We start from the raw sequence: 13,449 nt of genomic DNA on the forward strand, positions 1-13,449 counted from the left end.
AACTCTGCCCAAGACAGTACGCCACCACAGACTTGCTAGAGACTTTCTGTTTGGCACCAGATACGAGATACGTTGACAGCTGTTGTTGTTGACGTTTCACTATTTTGACGTTTTTAGGTTACCTGTTAAGTTAAATTTTGTAATTCCGAGAATGGCACGTAATAGCTATAATTTGTTAGAGTTAGACGTCGACAGATTATTTGAGGATCACAAGATAGAAGAGATCATCGAAATAGAAAAATTGCTGGATGCGGAAATCGAGCGGAAACGGGTGGAACTGCGTTCAATGGTCGGGTGTGTTTGTTATGAATTCTAAAGACCTGGAAATGCAAAATTGACATGCATTTTTATAGGGATCGCTACAAAGATGTCTTAGCGGCGTCAGACGCGATTAAAAATATGAAAACCATCTCCCAGGAAATTGTAGACAATATTCAAAGAATCACAAACACTTGTGAAGATTTAATCACAAATGGCTCAGATGTTGACCCAAAGCCATTAGTTAATGTAGATAGGTAAGTGAGTGAGTTGAATGGGCCTCAAATTATGTAGATATTTCACAGGAAAAGTGATGAAGAGAGGGTGCTAGTAATACAAGTTAGGTTAGCAATTTTTATGAATGAACAGATATGGACAGCTTTAGATAAGGGTGATAATTTAACAGCAGCACAATTCTACCTGCTTGCACAACATATACATATGGGTATGATCTTGCTTTAATTTAATAGTGATTAAACAAGTTTTTGCAGGGTTGAGCTTATCCAAAAAGGAATTTCTAAATAAGTTGCCACTCTTAAAGCAGATCAGAGCTAATTTGCAGACTCTAAGGAATCAGATTTTTGATAGAATTAAGCAGAAGTTAGAATTTGTTGAAATCACAGCCGAGGTAGTGAATTTTTTAAATTTTAAGGTTATTAACTATAAATTAAATTTAATCTTATAAAATTATTATTAAATTAGTTAATAGTTGATGTGACATAAGAAATGAAGTTAAATTCAACTACATTTAAAGTTGAAAGCGTAATAGAAAATGTCTGGACTTTTGCATTATTTTAGGAAACTAGTAGCAACTTGAATGCCTTACTGCTCTTGAAAAATCAGAGCACTGGCGAGCTTTTGAGTATTTTTATAGACCACAGAAAAACGGCTCTGAACACAGTCATGAATACATCCCATGCTAGTGTTCGTATTCAGATCAGTGCAATGGTTAGATGCCTCGTCACCACAATCCATCTTCTGCATGACTGTTTTATGTGTAGGTTGGATAATATGTGTACATAGTCGTAAAATTGAAAATGTAATTGTTAGGTTATGGAGACAGTAGAAAGGGTCTAATTTGGAAACAGTTGGAAAATATTGTTGAAGATTCTTCAGCATCAACACTGTCTAAAATTGAGCTACCGACAACGCCCTTAGTCGGGTATATTCCTGACATAATTAAGCAATTTAGGCCAAAATATAAAAGTGATGTTAGGGTACCACTCAAGGAAAGCATGGGGTTGGAGGAGTGGCTGGAGTTGACTAAAATAGCAGTGAAGCAAGGACTTGAAAACTCCTTAAAACTGGTGACAAGTGTGAAGGGATTGCACATTACTAGGGAGGAGGCTCTAAAAATTGGTAACTAATAAGTAATAAAAATTGAAGATTATTAAGTTATGTTGTGTTAGAATTACCAAATGAGTGGGAGAGGATTTGTTCCGAGTCTAATTTACCTGACAATTTCAACGTTTGGTACTATTTTTTTCAAAATCTGATCACAAGTCGAGCTAGAGAGTTAATTTCGAAAAAAGTCTCTTCAATAATCAAAAACTTAGAGAAGGAAATTAAAGAAGTCTTGAACGCTAGTGAGGGGTCAGAGTGTGGCGAGACTGACTTGAGGTGGTACACGTGGGTCGAAGACTCGAGTGACGTTAGTCGAATAGAAAATAAACACATTGGTAGGATTGGTTTGATTTTTTTTTCTCTTCATTTATTTTAACCGAATCTTGAAGGTTTATCAATGAAAACTCGGGGTTACTCGCAGAACATCGTCAAACTTTGTGAAAAACTGGACGGTAAATATCTAGACTTGTTGTTGGACGTCTCTCAGTATTTGTACGGCAAGGAATTCGCCGATGACGTAATAATGTTGACGCATATGAAAGACAAGAAGAAATTTATCGATAAGGAAGAACTAGAGAACCATCTCAGAGCTGAAAGTACAAAAAACTCAACTGCGTGAGTAGAGCAAGTTGACGGTTTTCCAGATTTTAACGAACTGTTACAGTTTAACAGTATTTCTCCAAGACTTCATCAAATCTGAGACCGACAGAAGTTTGTTGGTGGCCAAATCGCTGATGTGTGCCAGGTTTCTTCAAGCAGTGATAAATCTGTGCCCCCATTTCAACAAGTGTTGCACTTTCAACGGGACAATGGAGGATTGGAGTCGCATCTGTGGTCACTTCAACAAGTCCAGTTTACAGTTTTGGGAGAACTGGATTGAGAAATGTGTCCAAGAGACGGACAGGAGGGCCAAGAGGCGGTTCAGCGACGTCACTGTTTGTTCGATGATATCTATTCTTTTGGTCAGTAATAATAAATTAATATCTTAAGAAAAGACTTTTAAGACCGTGATTGGTTTTTGTTAGAGGTGGGACTCGATCGAAATCCAGGAACAGACCGAGGAGAAAGTCTTCAAATCCCAGATCAAAGTGCCATTAAAGCCGAGTCTCCTCCTGCACGACCTCCTCACAAAACTGAACGACGACCTCGCCCACGTCCTCCCCCACACCCTCCCCAAACAGATACACCTACACTTCGTCGAGCGTAACGTGGACACGATCCTGCGACACTACAAGAACCTCCTCGACGCCGACCTCAACCAGAACCAGTCCCTCCAGTTCCTTTTCGACGTCAAATTTCTCACCACCTTCTGCATTCCGCGCGACAACGGCGGCCTGATCGCGACTTCGCAAGAAATCTGTGATAAACTCAGGGCCAAGATCGACCCCTTCGACCTGGACGTCTTCTACTCGTACCTCCAGAACAATGTCAAGAGAGCTGTGGTCCAGTCGCAAGCCATTCTAGGCTGTCTGTTGCCGTCTTCGGCCCAGCTGGCCAATCTAGGAGTGTCGGAGAAGTTCAAAGATCAGGAAAAAGAACCGTCGGTGTTGGCGTTGAGCGTCCCGTCGGTGGCGTTGCCGCTGTTTTGCACGTTCGCTCATCAGATTCCGTCGCAGAAGGCGGCGGCGGCTGCTGCAACTGACGTGCAACAGACGAAGGTGAGAGAGTGAGCGGATGGATTTTTGTACAGTAAAAGTTTTTTCTAGATTGAGAAGGGAGAGTTTACAATCTGAGGTATTGTGAATGGTTTGTGCATGTTAAGTGGACTAACAAAAGTTTAAGTTGTCTTTTTGTCAATAACTTGAGCTTCTAACCAGAGATTGATTTTAAGAATTAACTGTTTTTTTGGTTTCTTTGTTGTTGGAAGTCAAAGAAAAACACCACAAATCCTTTTGTTTGTTCGCTAGTTAAGAAAAACTTTGATTTTTCACATGCAAGTAAAGCATCATTTCTCTTACATGCGTTATAATTTATACATACTGATCTATACAGAGTGATTCACGAGTAATAATGAGCCTAACGAAATTTGTGATGCAGCCTACATTACATTTGCATCGATTATGTGGATTTGAAAATACAGACCGATTCACATAACTTTCCGACCCTAACGAAATTTAAATGCAACCAGTAATACATTATTCAGTGATAACGTGATACTTTATTTACTATGAAAGCTGAACACTCCTGGCATTATGGACAATCCATGGACTTAGTACTCGTATTAGTCAGGACGGAGCACTTCAGTGCTTTAGATGCGGTGTCAGTCGGCCACTCTAGTACCACTTTATGACTCTTTTTCAAATTATGTGCCAGCGTTAGTGACACTGTTGGCTCTCTGTTGGAATATTTCCAGTGGCTTGTCAACAAGGGGTAATTCGGGAATTTCGCCATTTCAGCCGTTTTAGTTTCGGCTTTACGTGTAAAGTCCTCGTCGAAAAATAGTCAATTTTGACTTAAATTGTAAATCATTTTACAATAGGAGAGAAAATCGTCTTATAACTACCATAAATAAATAGGGGCTGTTACTTTACCTGATGTTTGCTCTTCCTTGAGTCGGCACTGCACAACAAAGGGGCAATAAAGTTAGAGGGTATTATAGTAGTTATAAGACGGTTTGCTGTCCTATTGTAAAACAATTTACAATTTAAGTCAAAATTGACTATTTCTAGACGACGACTTTAAGTGGTTTCGGCATGAATTTTCTCCGTCTTTGGGTATTGTTTTATTGTCTTTTTCCAACATCGATTATGAAAATGATACTTTCATCACTTAATTTAGTAAGGAAAGTAGGCGTTTGCATCACTAGTGAGGAAAGTTTATTTAACAATCTACTACCTACTTATTAATATAAAAATTTAAAACACTGTTATTTGCATTAATTGAAACTCCAGATCCGGAAAATTCAGAAAATAGGGGAGTAAAATAATTATAAAGAAATTTAAAATTGAGACTCATTTTCATAAGCGATGTTGGAAAAAATAGTATACACAATTCGTGATCAAAGTGCGATTTTTCAGCTCGCAATACTATCCTCACTCGCTGGCGCTCGAGAGTATATCATGTATTGCTCGTTGAAAAATCAGGCACTTTCATCAGTTATAGTGTAATATACTATTGTTGTTGTTATTTGTTTGTTATTGTTGAACTTTTTGTAATTCGGCAGGATTGCAAAATGAGTGAAAAACGCCACTGGCAAGGCACATGTTGCGTTCTGTATTTAGTACCACTTTATAGCAGTGCGCATTTACGCGGCATTTCCGCTTTTTCAAATAGTGCTCCTCCTGTTAATAAGTACCTCCATGGGACAGTTCCTTTTTGTACATATAATTCTGAAATAATTTTTGTTAGTTAAAATGTGCTCCATAGACGAAAGGATCGATATGATACTGATATATCATAAGTCAGTTTCTTAAATAAAAAAAATATATATTGTTGATTACTGCCATTTTTATAATTGAGACTTTTGTGAAGGATGCCCAAACCATTATGAATAAAAAACGTATTGCTGGCTGCATTTATATTGGAAACATGCTCGACATTACATTTGTCACATTTAATCAAAATATTATGTGGAATAATTACTTAACAATCTTTAGTCGTATGGGGGACATGTATTGTTAGTTGCCTCAAAAATTTGTTAGACTCATTTTTACTCGAATCCCTTTGAATAATCCTGTTTTTCGAGATTCAAAGCTAAAAAAGGCGTGTATTTTGGGTTGCGTATGTTGCGTCAATTAACGCTGATTTTAATCATTGTTATCGTTATGACCGATGTTTTTGTAACGATTGCAGATATTAACTCCTCGACATGTGAAGACGACGCCGAAGAAGTCGCAGGACCCCACCGCTGCACTTCGATCGAGCGCCGCCGCCCTATTCGGCGGCTTGACCACCGACTGGTTCTCATAGCAGTGTCGCTGCGACGTCGAGCGTTCGACCCTCGTTATACGTCTCCACGTACAGCTTTTATACTTGTAAATATGTATTTGTAAGCCTTAATTACAAGACAGAAAAAATAATAGACCAATCATGTTTAATAAATCTGATTTATTTTTAAACGTATATATTATCACAGGCTTAAGTCAGATAAATACTAAAATATAGTCTAAGAGTCATTTACATGAAGGATATTAATTGATGTTATTGCATAAAGACATAAATATTTAAAACTAAGTCATATGGACATATATTCAGTATCTTACACGTTAAACTACCTCACAACCTAATTAACTTAGTAAAAATCGTTCCGACGGTGATAGTGATGTTTACTTGTCTTGAGAAACATTTATTGAGTAATAGTTGCTAGACTACACAATCTTTATCTAATTTAGTCTAGATTAGAATAAATAAGACGAGAATTTCACTTGTTACCGCTGGAAACCGAGAAAGTCTGTAAGGCGATCGTTCCAACTGTCTATCCAGTTTTGGAAGGGGTTGTGCGGGGTGACTGTCTTCGAACTGGGCTGAATCGGCATGTACTCCTCCCCTCGGATGCAGAAGTAGCTCTTGATGGGGCCCCGACACATCGGACAGCGGTCGAGCTTCACAAAACAGCTGGCGCAGATGCACGTGTGCCTGACAACATTCAAAACCTCTACAACTCATTTTGACTTGCTTATTCTGCTCACCTGCAAGGCAGCAGGGCTCTCGACAGGGGGAAATACTGACAGACGACGCAGAGCTGCTCGCCTGAAGTATTCCACAGCGCGGAGTCGTCGCTCGTCGGACAGACTAAAGTGCGTCCCAAAGGCCCTGGGCCCCCTTCCACAGGTTCGGCAACGGCTAATGGGATTTGCCCCTCTTCGTAGCCCCCTGGATTACCAGTAGCTAAATATAATTGCTAAAAAGGTGTCAAATTAGATCGGAAGTGGGAATGTTTAAAATGTTATACTTTCAAGCAGGACAATTGACCGTTGGCTTGTTTGAGGTACTGCGCCAGGATGCTTGTCGGTAAGGTACACACCGAGTCTTTTATGTGGACAACGTTGATCAAGGCGACCTAAAATCGACTGTCTTGTGGTGAACTGGTTTAGCGATGATGACATTTTAATAAATATTGTTTTAAAGATAATTTACTTGAAGTGTGAAGGTCGGTAGTGTGGTTTTTCAAATCCTTTGTAAAATTGCACTAGACAAAAAATTCGATCGAATTTAATTCGGATAAGTAGGCGGGTGTGTGGGATGAAAAAAGTGAACGACCCGGCTAATAATAATGTCACAAAAGAATCGAGTGGGAGGGATCTGTTAATGATTAACAATACTTTTAGATTTTTTCATAACCATTAGATTGGGGAACGATGAGTCCTGGACCGCACCCCGTAGAAGTCAAATTTTTATTGAACTAATAATAAACATGAGTTGGCTTAAAATTTTAAAACGTTTTTAAAAACATTTTTGTATTTTTAATTTTTGTAAAGAAAGCGGACAATAAATTTAGGCCGGCAAATTTCTGACATTTCAAAAAAGTCAATGCAAGCGACCATTTATTGTCATTATGACTGATGTGTCAGTTTGCCAAACTGAAGGTTTTCAAGCTGTTTGGCGTTTCCTTCGCCTTTTTTGTAACTTACAGATCATGACGCACTAGCATAACTGATTTGTAGTAGCACTTCTCTCTGGTGCATGCTTCTTTTCCCAATTTTAATTTTGATTATCGCTGTCACGATGACAAGAATGACAAAAATCGAAAATGGGGTTAGTTGAACATAATGCCAGCTTCACATTTTGATGTCAACTTAATGACAGGCCGGCCTACATTTATTGTCCGCCATAGTACGTAGCACACTAAGTACCAAAAATACAGGGTGACTGACGAAAAACCTTTGACGCTGTATCTTACTTATTTTTTATGCGATTTGAATAAATGACATCAAATGAAATAGTTCGAAAAACACTTCATTATTATCCTATTAGATATTTTTTAGACATCTATTTTTTGACAGACGATAGCCAACTTTTTTTTTCAAATTACACTATATATTTTTTTATTCGTTCTTATAAAGAATCTTCTTCTGAATATTCGTACATTAAAAGCAAAAACAAAAAATGTATTTTAATTGAAAAAAATTGAAAATCAAAAATCAAGTAATCAAATTTGTAAACAATACAAAATCTATTCTGGTTGCTCAAAATTTCCTCAATGCTGTTGCAGACACTGTCGATACCTTCTAGAAATGCCCACTTTTGGATTCAGTAAAAAATTTCGGGGTTTTTCCTGACATACTCGCACTATCTTTTTTCTTAACTCTTTTTGGGTACCTGGTGGGGTCAAATAAAAATTGTCTCGGAAGTTTCCAATCAATATAAAGAAATCCAATGGATTCAAATCTGGGGATCTAGCCGGCCATCGAATATAGCTCCATGAGCACCCATTCATCGTTCACCAACATAATTTAAATGATTTAAAAATACAAAATTCATGTGTGCATTATGTGGTATGGCGCCGTCCTGATGAAACACGACTCTCTTCAACAGTGCTAATGGTATCTCATCCAGAAAGTTGCTTATTTCGTTTGATAATAAATAATATGATATTTTGTTTGATTGAGACTGCTATCAATAAAAAAGGGACCCACTAGTCCATTCTATCTCCAAAAATGCCACACCAGTCACACCACACGTTAACACTAAATCGTCTTTGGAAATTTTCTTCCACAGCAGCATTATTATTATTATTATCAACAAACTGTTTTGACAAATGAATATTCAGAGCTTACTTAGTCATTTCGAGCATTTAGAACAAACTTCTCTCTTGTTTATGTTGGTCACTTGATTTTTAAATTTTGTACATTTACTCTTTAATTTCTTGACTTTTGTTTAATGAATGGGTATAGTTCTTTGCATTTTTATATTCAGAAGACAAATCTCTACAATACTGAATAAAAAAAAATGTACAGTGCTATTTGAAAAAAAGAAGCTGATGTTCATCTGTCAAAAACTGGACGGAAGATTTTTTTTTAATTAGTTGGTAATGAAGTGTTTTCAAAATTATTTCATTTGATGTGTCAATTATTCAAATCGGATAAAAAATAAACAAGATACAGCATCAAAGGTTTTTCGTCAGTCACCCTGTATAAAGCGAATGATTTATTTTGCAATTTATTTGAAAAAAGTTTTGAAATTCGAATTTGCCGATTAAAAATTTGGCAAATTCCTCCGACAAGTCAATTTATGTTTCTAAATGGACGGAGCATGTCGGGGTGGCGGGCAATTCTAAAAGTTTAAATGTCAAATGTTTTGGCTTTTTTTTCTGTTTAATAATGAAAGCATTTTTTAAATCGGTTTACTAAAACAAAAGGGGATATTAGTAAATTTTAGTAAAAATAAAAATATCTCATTTAATAAAAATCGCAAAATGAGCTGCATCAATTTCCTGACAAGATATTTTTTAAATTCGTTAAAAATATTACGAATAACTTGTGGTACATTTTGCAAAATTTCATGTCCAATTTTCAATCTTAAGTCGTCAATATTTTCGGAATGTACTGCAATTATTGTTTGTGTTATTTCACTAATTAAACAATCTTTTAACTACTAGATGGAGGCTAAAAGGGCGTTTCAAAAATATAATCTTTGACCTCTTCGCCATTTAAAAGTTTTGAGTTGCATCCCTTGCGCCGTTACTGGTGGGACATAAAAGTGTAATGTATGATGTCAAAAAATGGCCCTTTAGAAATACAAATTGACCTGTCCCAGGATTTTTGACAAGAATCAACGATATAAATTACGACATTTTATTCCTTATTTTACATTCGCACTTTGAATAAATAAATATCGGGTGCTTTTTAAAATTTTCCCTCAAAGTTGGCGTTGAAGAGTCGTGTAAAAACATAAGATTTAACCAGCTGATCCGTAATCCGTAGTTTTGGGAATAAATTCCTTTAAACTTTTTTTCTTTAAACGTTTTGGTACAAAAATATAAGAAAAGCAACTTAAAGTAAGAGTAAAATACTTCTTAATTTGAAATGATTTATTATTTATTATTTGTCGGGGCGTAGAACCAACCACCCCCTCCCCCCTTCGGCAAGAGAACCACCCCTGCGTAGGTGAACGAGACAGGAGACATTGAGAATTGAGACGACAGTAGAGTTGAGTAGAGTACCGAGATGGACTCAGGGCAGAACCATATATCTACTCGTACTAACTACTAGATATATGGGTAACGTGTAAACTACAGTGAAGCAAACGTTACGCAACGTATACTAAATTTGAAGTGCATCGAACAAAATTTAATTTTTAAAGTGATAGTTTTTTGCCTGCTGTACCCAGGTAATTAGTTTTAACAAAAAAGTACTATCCAATTTTTGTGGCGGCGAACACTATTTATGCATCTATAATGTCTTCATATAAATATAATTTAGTTTTAAAGTCATTTTCCTACTTGACACAAGTGCTGGGACACCTGTACCTCCTACATAAATGTAAATACCTAAACGTTTTACATACAACAGTGTCAGTTCACGCCCGCCTACAATCGAAAATAGTGAAGCCTCCATTTGGCCGAACAACCCCTGGAGCCCCCATTAGGCCCAAAATAATATTAAAATTGTTCGCACAACCTGAGAAAACAATTCAGAACGACAAAGTGTCTTCTAAAGCACCTTCTGATGACTCACTTTAAGTGGAAGATTACTTCAAAAAAAAATAAAGAAAAACCTGAATTAAATCCTAGAAGTTATTGATGTTTATGAAACATTAATAAAATAATGAGTTATAATTTTAAAAAAAGTTTATGTTGCACGTAGAATAATAAAATATTATTACTTAATTGCAGTTTACATCATAGTTGTGTTAACTTCAACAATTATTTGTTATTTTCTACAGCATTAAAAGTAGTAATAAAATGCTGGACAATGTGTGATATTTCTATGGATTATTTGCTTTTTAGATTAGAATTCACTCATTCTTTCAAAAACATTATAAAACTTCATTTAAAAATCTTTAGTGTCAAACATTTATCTTCGAATTTTTTATACTCACTGTTTCGTCAGGATGGATGTTATCCTCTGCGTCATTCCTAAGCAAGAATATCACCAGAGGATAACACAATCGGGGCGGCGTTCCCAAATTCAAGGAGGTCGCGGGCAATTTCAGGGTTATCGTTTGATCGGAATGCTGACTCTTCCTGCAAATACGTAAGATTTGTAGAAATATGTGGTGCGATGGAGGAGAGAAAAAAGAGATTTACTTCAACTGTAATCCGGGATACTGGTAGTATCCCTTCAGGAAATCGCCCCGTTTGAAGGCGTCTCGGAGGTCCGACCACGGCCTCCACAGGAAGATGTGGAGCTCTCGGATGTTGACGCCCCAAAAGGCTTGGATTTGATACTCTACTTGACTAGATAGGCTACATTGCACCTCTGAAACAAACAAACAAGCGTTAATTCTACACGAACAATGTTTACATTCACGAAAAACAAATATTTTAAATGTACGACAAAATTAGGAAACTACAAAAAATTCTGATTATCAGCTAGGGTTAAAAAAATTTGAAAATTAATCTCAGAGAAAGAAAAAAGGAAGAAAATAAGTTTCTTTTTCTCATGTTTTGTTCATTGTTGGGTTTGCTGGGATAAGCAAAGATGAGCTTTAAAACATCTATGAAGATTCTACGTCCGCGTGCCTCAACAGAGCGTTGAAAGAAAAAATTGGTACAAATAGAAAAACATGAAAATCTTATATTTTTCATTTTTGTGAGCAACACTTAGGCCCGGTTGCATAAAGCTTAGTTAACATCGTGTCAGCTAACAACGCGTTAAGTAGAAAATCCGCCCATTTGATTGGCTGATTCAAATCCAATGTTAAATATCCCCAATCAGATCGTTTGACATTATGTTAACTTTAACAACGAACCTGATATCGCTTTATACCGAGCGATCTTTCTATCCAGTGAGCCATGACATTATTATAATTACACTATAAAATAAAAAAAATGTGAAATTAAAAATATCAAAGGATGCGGACAGGCTAATAAAACATATTTTTAATTTTCATTTAAATATGCGCCAAATATGCTGCAGCCCAACGGCATTCGTTTCCACTGTCATGACCCACTTGATAGAAAGACTTTTGGATCGCACGGTACAACCGGGCCATAGAGAATTAGGTACATAGATATTCCTTAAGGATGAACTGGAGTAACATTGAAAAATGGCGAAAATTGCTTACAATTGGTACAATAGTTCTTTCATCCATTCTGAAGTACTGTTCCAAATTTAAAAAAAAATATTCGAGGAATTTTAAAGTTATTACCTTTTAAAGTTTCGGGATATTTTACACGTGTTCTTATGAGAAATCGAGCAATGGTCGCATAAAAATTGATAAAAAACATATTTCAAAAAGGCCAATTTTTCTTAAATTTTTCACACATAAAGTATCGATATCGTAGAATTTTCTAATCAATTTACAAAAAAAGTTGGTCGAGAATTTTCCATGTAGTCGCTAATTATATGTGGGAAAACACGGTTTTTGAGGTTATGTATCTGTTTTAATTTCAATAAAAGTGAACAAAATGCATATAATTGACGTCGGTATGCAACATTACACTCATATCGCACGTTTTACTACAGTTACGTTATCAACTTTAACAGATATCAATGAAAATTGAAATTCAGTGTGCTTCTGTTTACTTTCACATACAGTCTTGTCAAAAGATTGTAAAATCACATGTAAGTAATCATCTAAATATCAAGAAAATAAAGACAAAATTTACTTGCAACTCATTACAATTCGTTTCCAAAAATTAAAAACTTTTTTTTTAAATATTAATTTCTCGTAATAAACGTTTCATAGCAGAGATTGTTACTCCAGTTCATCCTTAAATGTAGTAAACAGCAAAAATGAATAGGGAGAATTTTTCCATTTTTTATATTGACAGTTTAAAATTTGTAATGAAATGTGTTAGAAATATGTATATGTACATATCTGCACATTAAATGTAACGTTTCAAGTACCTGTCACATTTCAAATTTATCTAGTATTCTTACGTGGGAGGATTGGGGCAATTATTTTGCTTTCCAAGAAAAAATGTGGAATTCCCTATTCATTTTTGCATAGTTTAGTAAATAAAGATCATTTCATCTAAGAAGTACACTTCTGTTCACGGAAAAAGCATACAAGTCTTGGGAGACATTTTTGCAATTTTTTGGCTGTGTAAATTTACTTGATATTTGTTTCTATGTTTACCCATATTAAGTTATCAGGTAAGAATTTACAAACGAATTTTGATTATACCAGACTTAAAGAACCCACAATAAACCTTCAAAATAAAGAGTAATATTTCATTGAGGGGGCCTTAGGAACACTTTTACTTCGACTGAAATCGAATTATTTAAATTATCTGCCACTGACAATGACAGTGACATCAGGTACTCATAAATCTGATTTACACGAGCAAAATGTAAGTGTATGCTTTTTCAGTGAACAGAAGTGTACATAATGCGCACAAACGCGTTTTCGTTAGACGAGTCCATATTCAAATTTTTAGGGAGGTTTGAGTCCAGCGGCGTACAGACCCATCAACCACGTGGAATCCATGCGCTCGTTGTTACTTCTAACCGAACCCGGTTAGCGTTCAGAAGTGTTTTGTATTTGTTATTCGTTCTATGGTATTCATTATTCAATTATTAATTTGTTAGAAATTCAATCATATAAATTAATTGAACTGTAGCGACTCCTTAGCTAATCGAATGTTTCTACGCCACTGATCATTAGCTGACTAGCGTCGTACGGCCAGATTTCGATGAGTCATTATGTACTTCTTAGACGAAATTAATGATCTCTACTACTTATTCAATACATATTGAACGTAGCAGAAAATAAATCAGTCACCTGTACATATTTATTTTG

General features: G+C 36.0%; 2 protein-coding genes across 3 annotated transcripts in view; one reads left to right on the plus strand and one right to left on the minus strand.

The window, feature by feature from the left end:
- Positions 1-63: 63 nt before the first annotated feature.
- Positions 64-5,660, plus strand: Cog1 (conserved oligomeric Golgi complex subunit 1). Of its 2 annotated transcripts, none has more exons than XM_069037430.1 (11): positions 64-294; positions 354-515; positions 564-703; positions 750-886; positions 1,057-1,255; positions 1,309-1,617; positions 1,668-1,937; positions 1,992-2,217; positions 2,267-2,564; positions 2,628-3,260; positions 3,309-5,375. In XM_069037430.1, the coding sequence occupies exons 1-11, from the start codon at positions 152-154 to the stop codon at positions 3,333-3,335; spliced, it is 2,544 nt and encodes an 847-aa protein (XP_068893531.1). In that variant the 5' UTR covers positions 64-151; the 3' UTR covers positions 3,336-5,375. The 2 variants fall into 2 exon arrangements, with proteins under 2 accessions (XP_068893531.1, XP_068893530.1); XM_069037429.1 differs by lacking the exon at positions 3,309-5,375 and adding an exon at positions 5,395-5,660 and having other exon boundaries at positions 66-294.
- LOC138122983 (cell growth regulator with RING finger domain protein 1-like) overlaps positions 5,630-13,449 on the minus strand; it is an 88,104-nt gene continuing 80,284 nt past the window's right edge. Inside the window, exons 3-7 of the mRNA XM_069037437.1 lie at positions 10,790-10,961; positions 10,582-10,726; positions 6,494-6,601; positions 6,231-6,442; positions 5,630-6,177 (exon numbers count right to left, since the gene is read on the minus strand). Coding sequence (XP_068893538.1) covers positions 5,970-6,177; positions 6,231-6,442; positions 6,494-6,601; positions 10,582-10,726; positions 10,790-10,961 — 845 coding nt within the window. The 3' untranslated portion in view covers positions 5,630-5,969. The remainder of the gene's footprint in view (positions 6,178-6,230; positions 6,443-6,493; positions 6,602-10,581; positions 10,727-10,789; positions 10,962-13,449) is intronic.

This window comes from Tenebrio molitor, chromosome 2, assembly GCF_963966145.1.
Source record: "Tenebrio molitor chromosome 2, icTenMoli1.1, whole genome shotgun sequence".
Lineage (NCBI taxonomy): Eukaryota > Metazoa > Arthropoda > Insecta > Coleoptera > Tenebrionidae > Tenebrio > Tenebrio molitor.

Coding starts and splice junctions, on each gene's coding strand:
- Cog1 (XM_069037429.1), top strand. CDS start 152: ATGGCACGTAATAGCTATAATTTGTTAGAGTTAGACGTCGACAGATTA. Junction 887..1,056: donor TTGTTGAAATCACAGCCGAG/GTAGTGAATTTT, acceptor GCATTATTTTAG/GAAACTAGTAGCAACTTGAA. Junction 2,218..2,266: donor AGTACAAAAAACTCAACTGC/GTGAGTAGAGCA, acceptor GAACTGTTACAG/TTTAACAGTATTTCTCCAAG.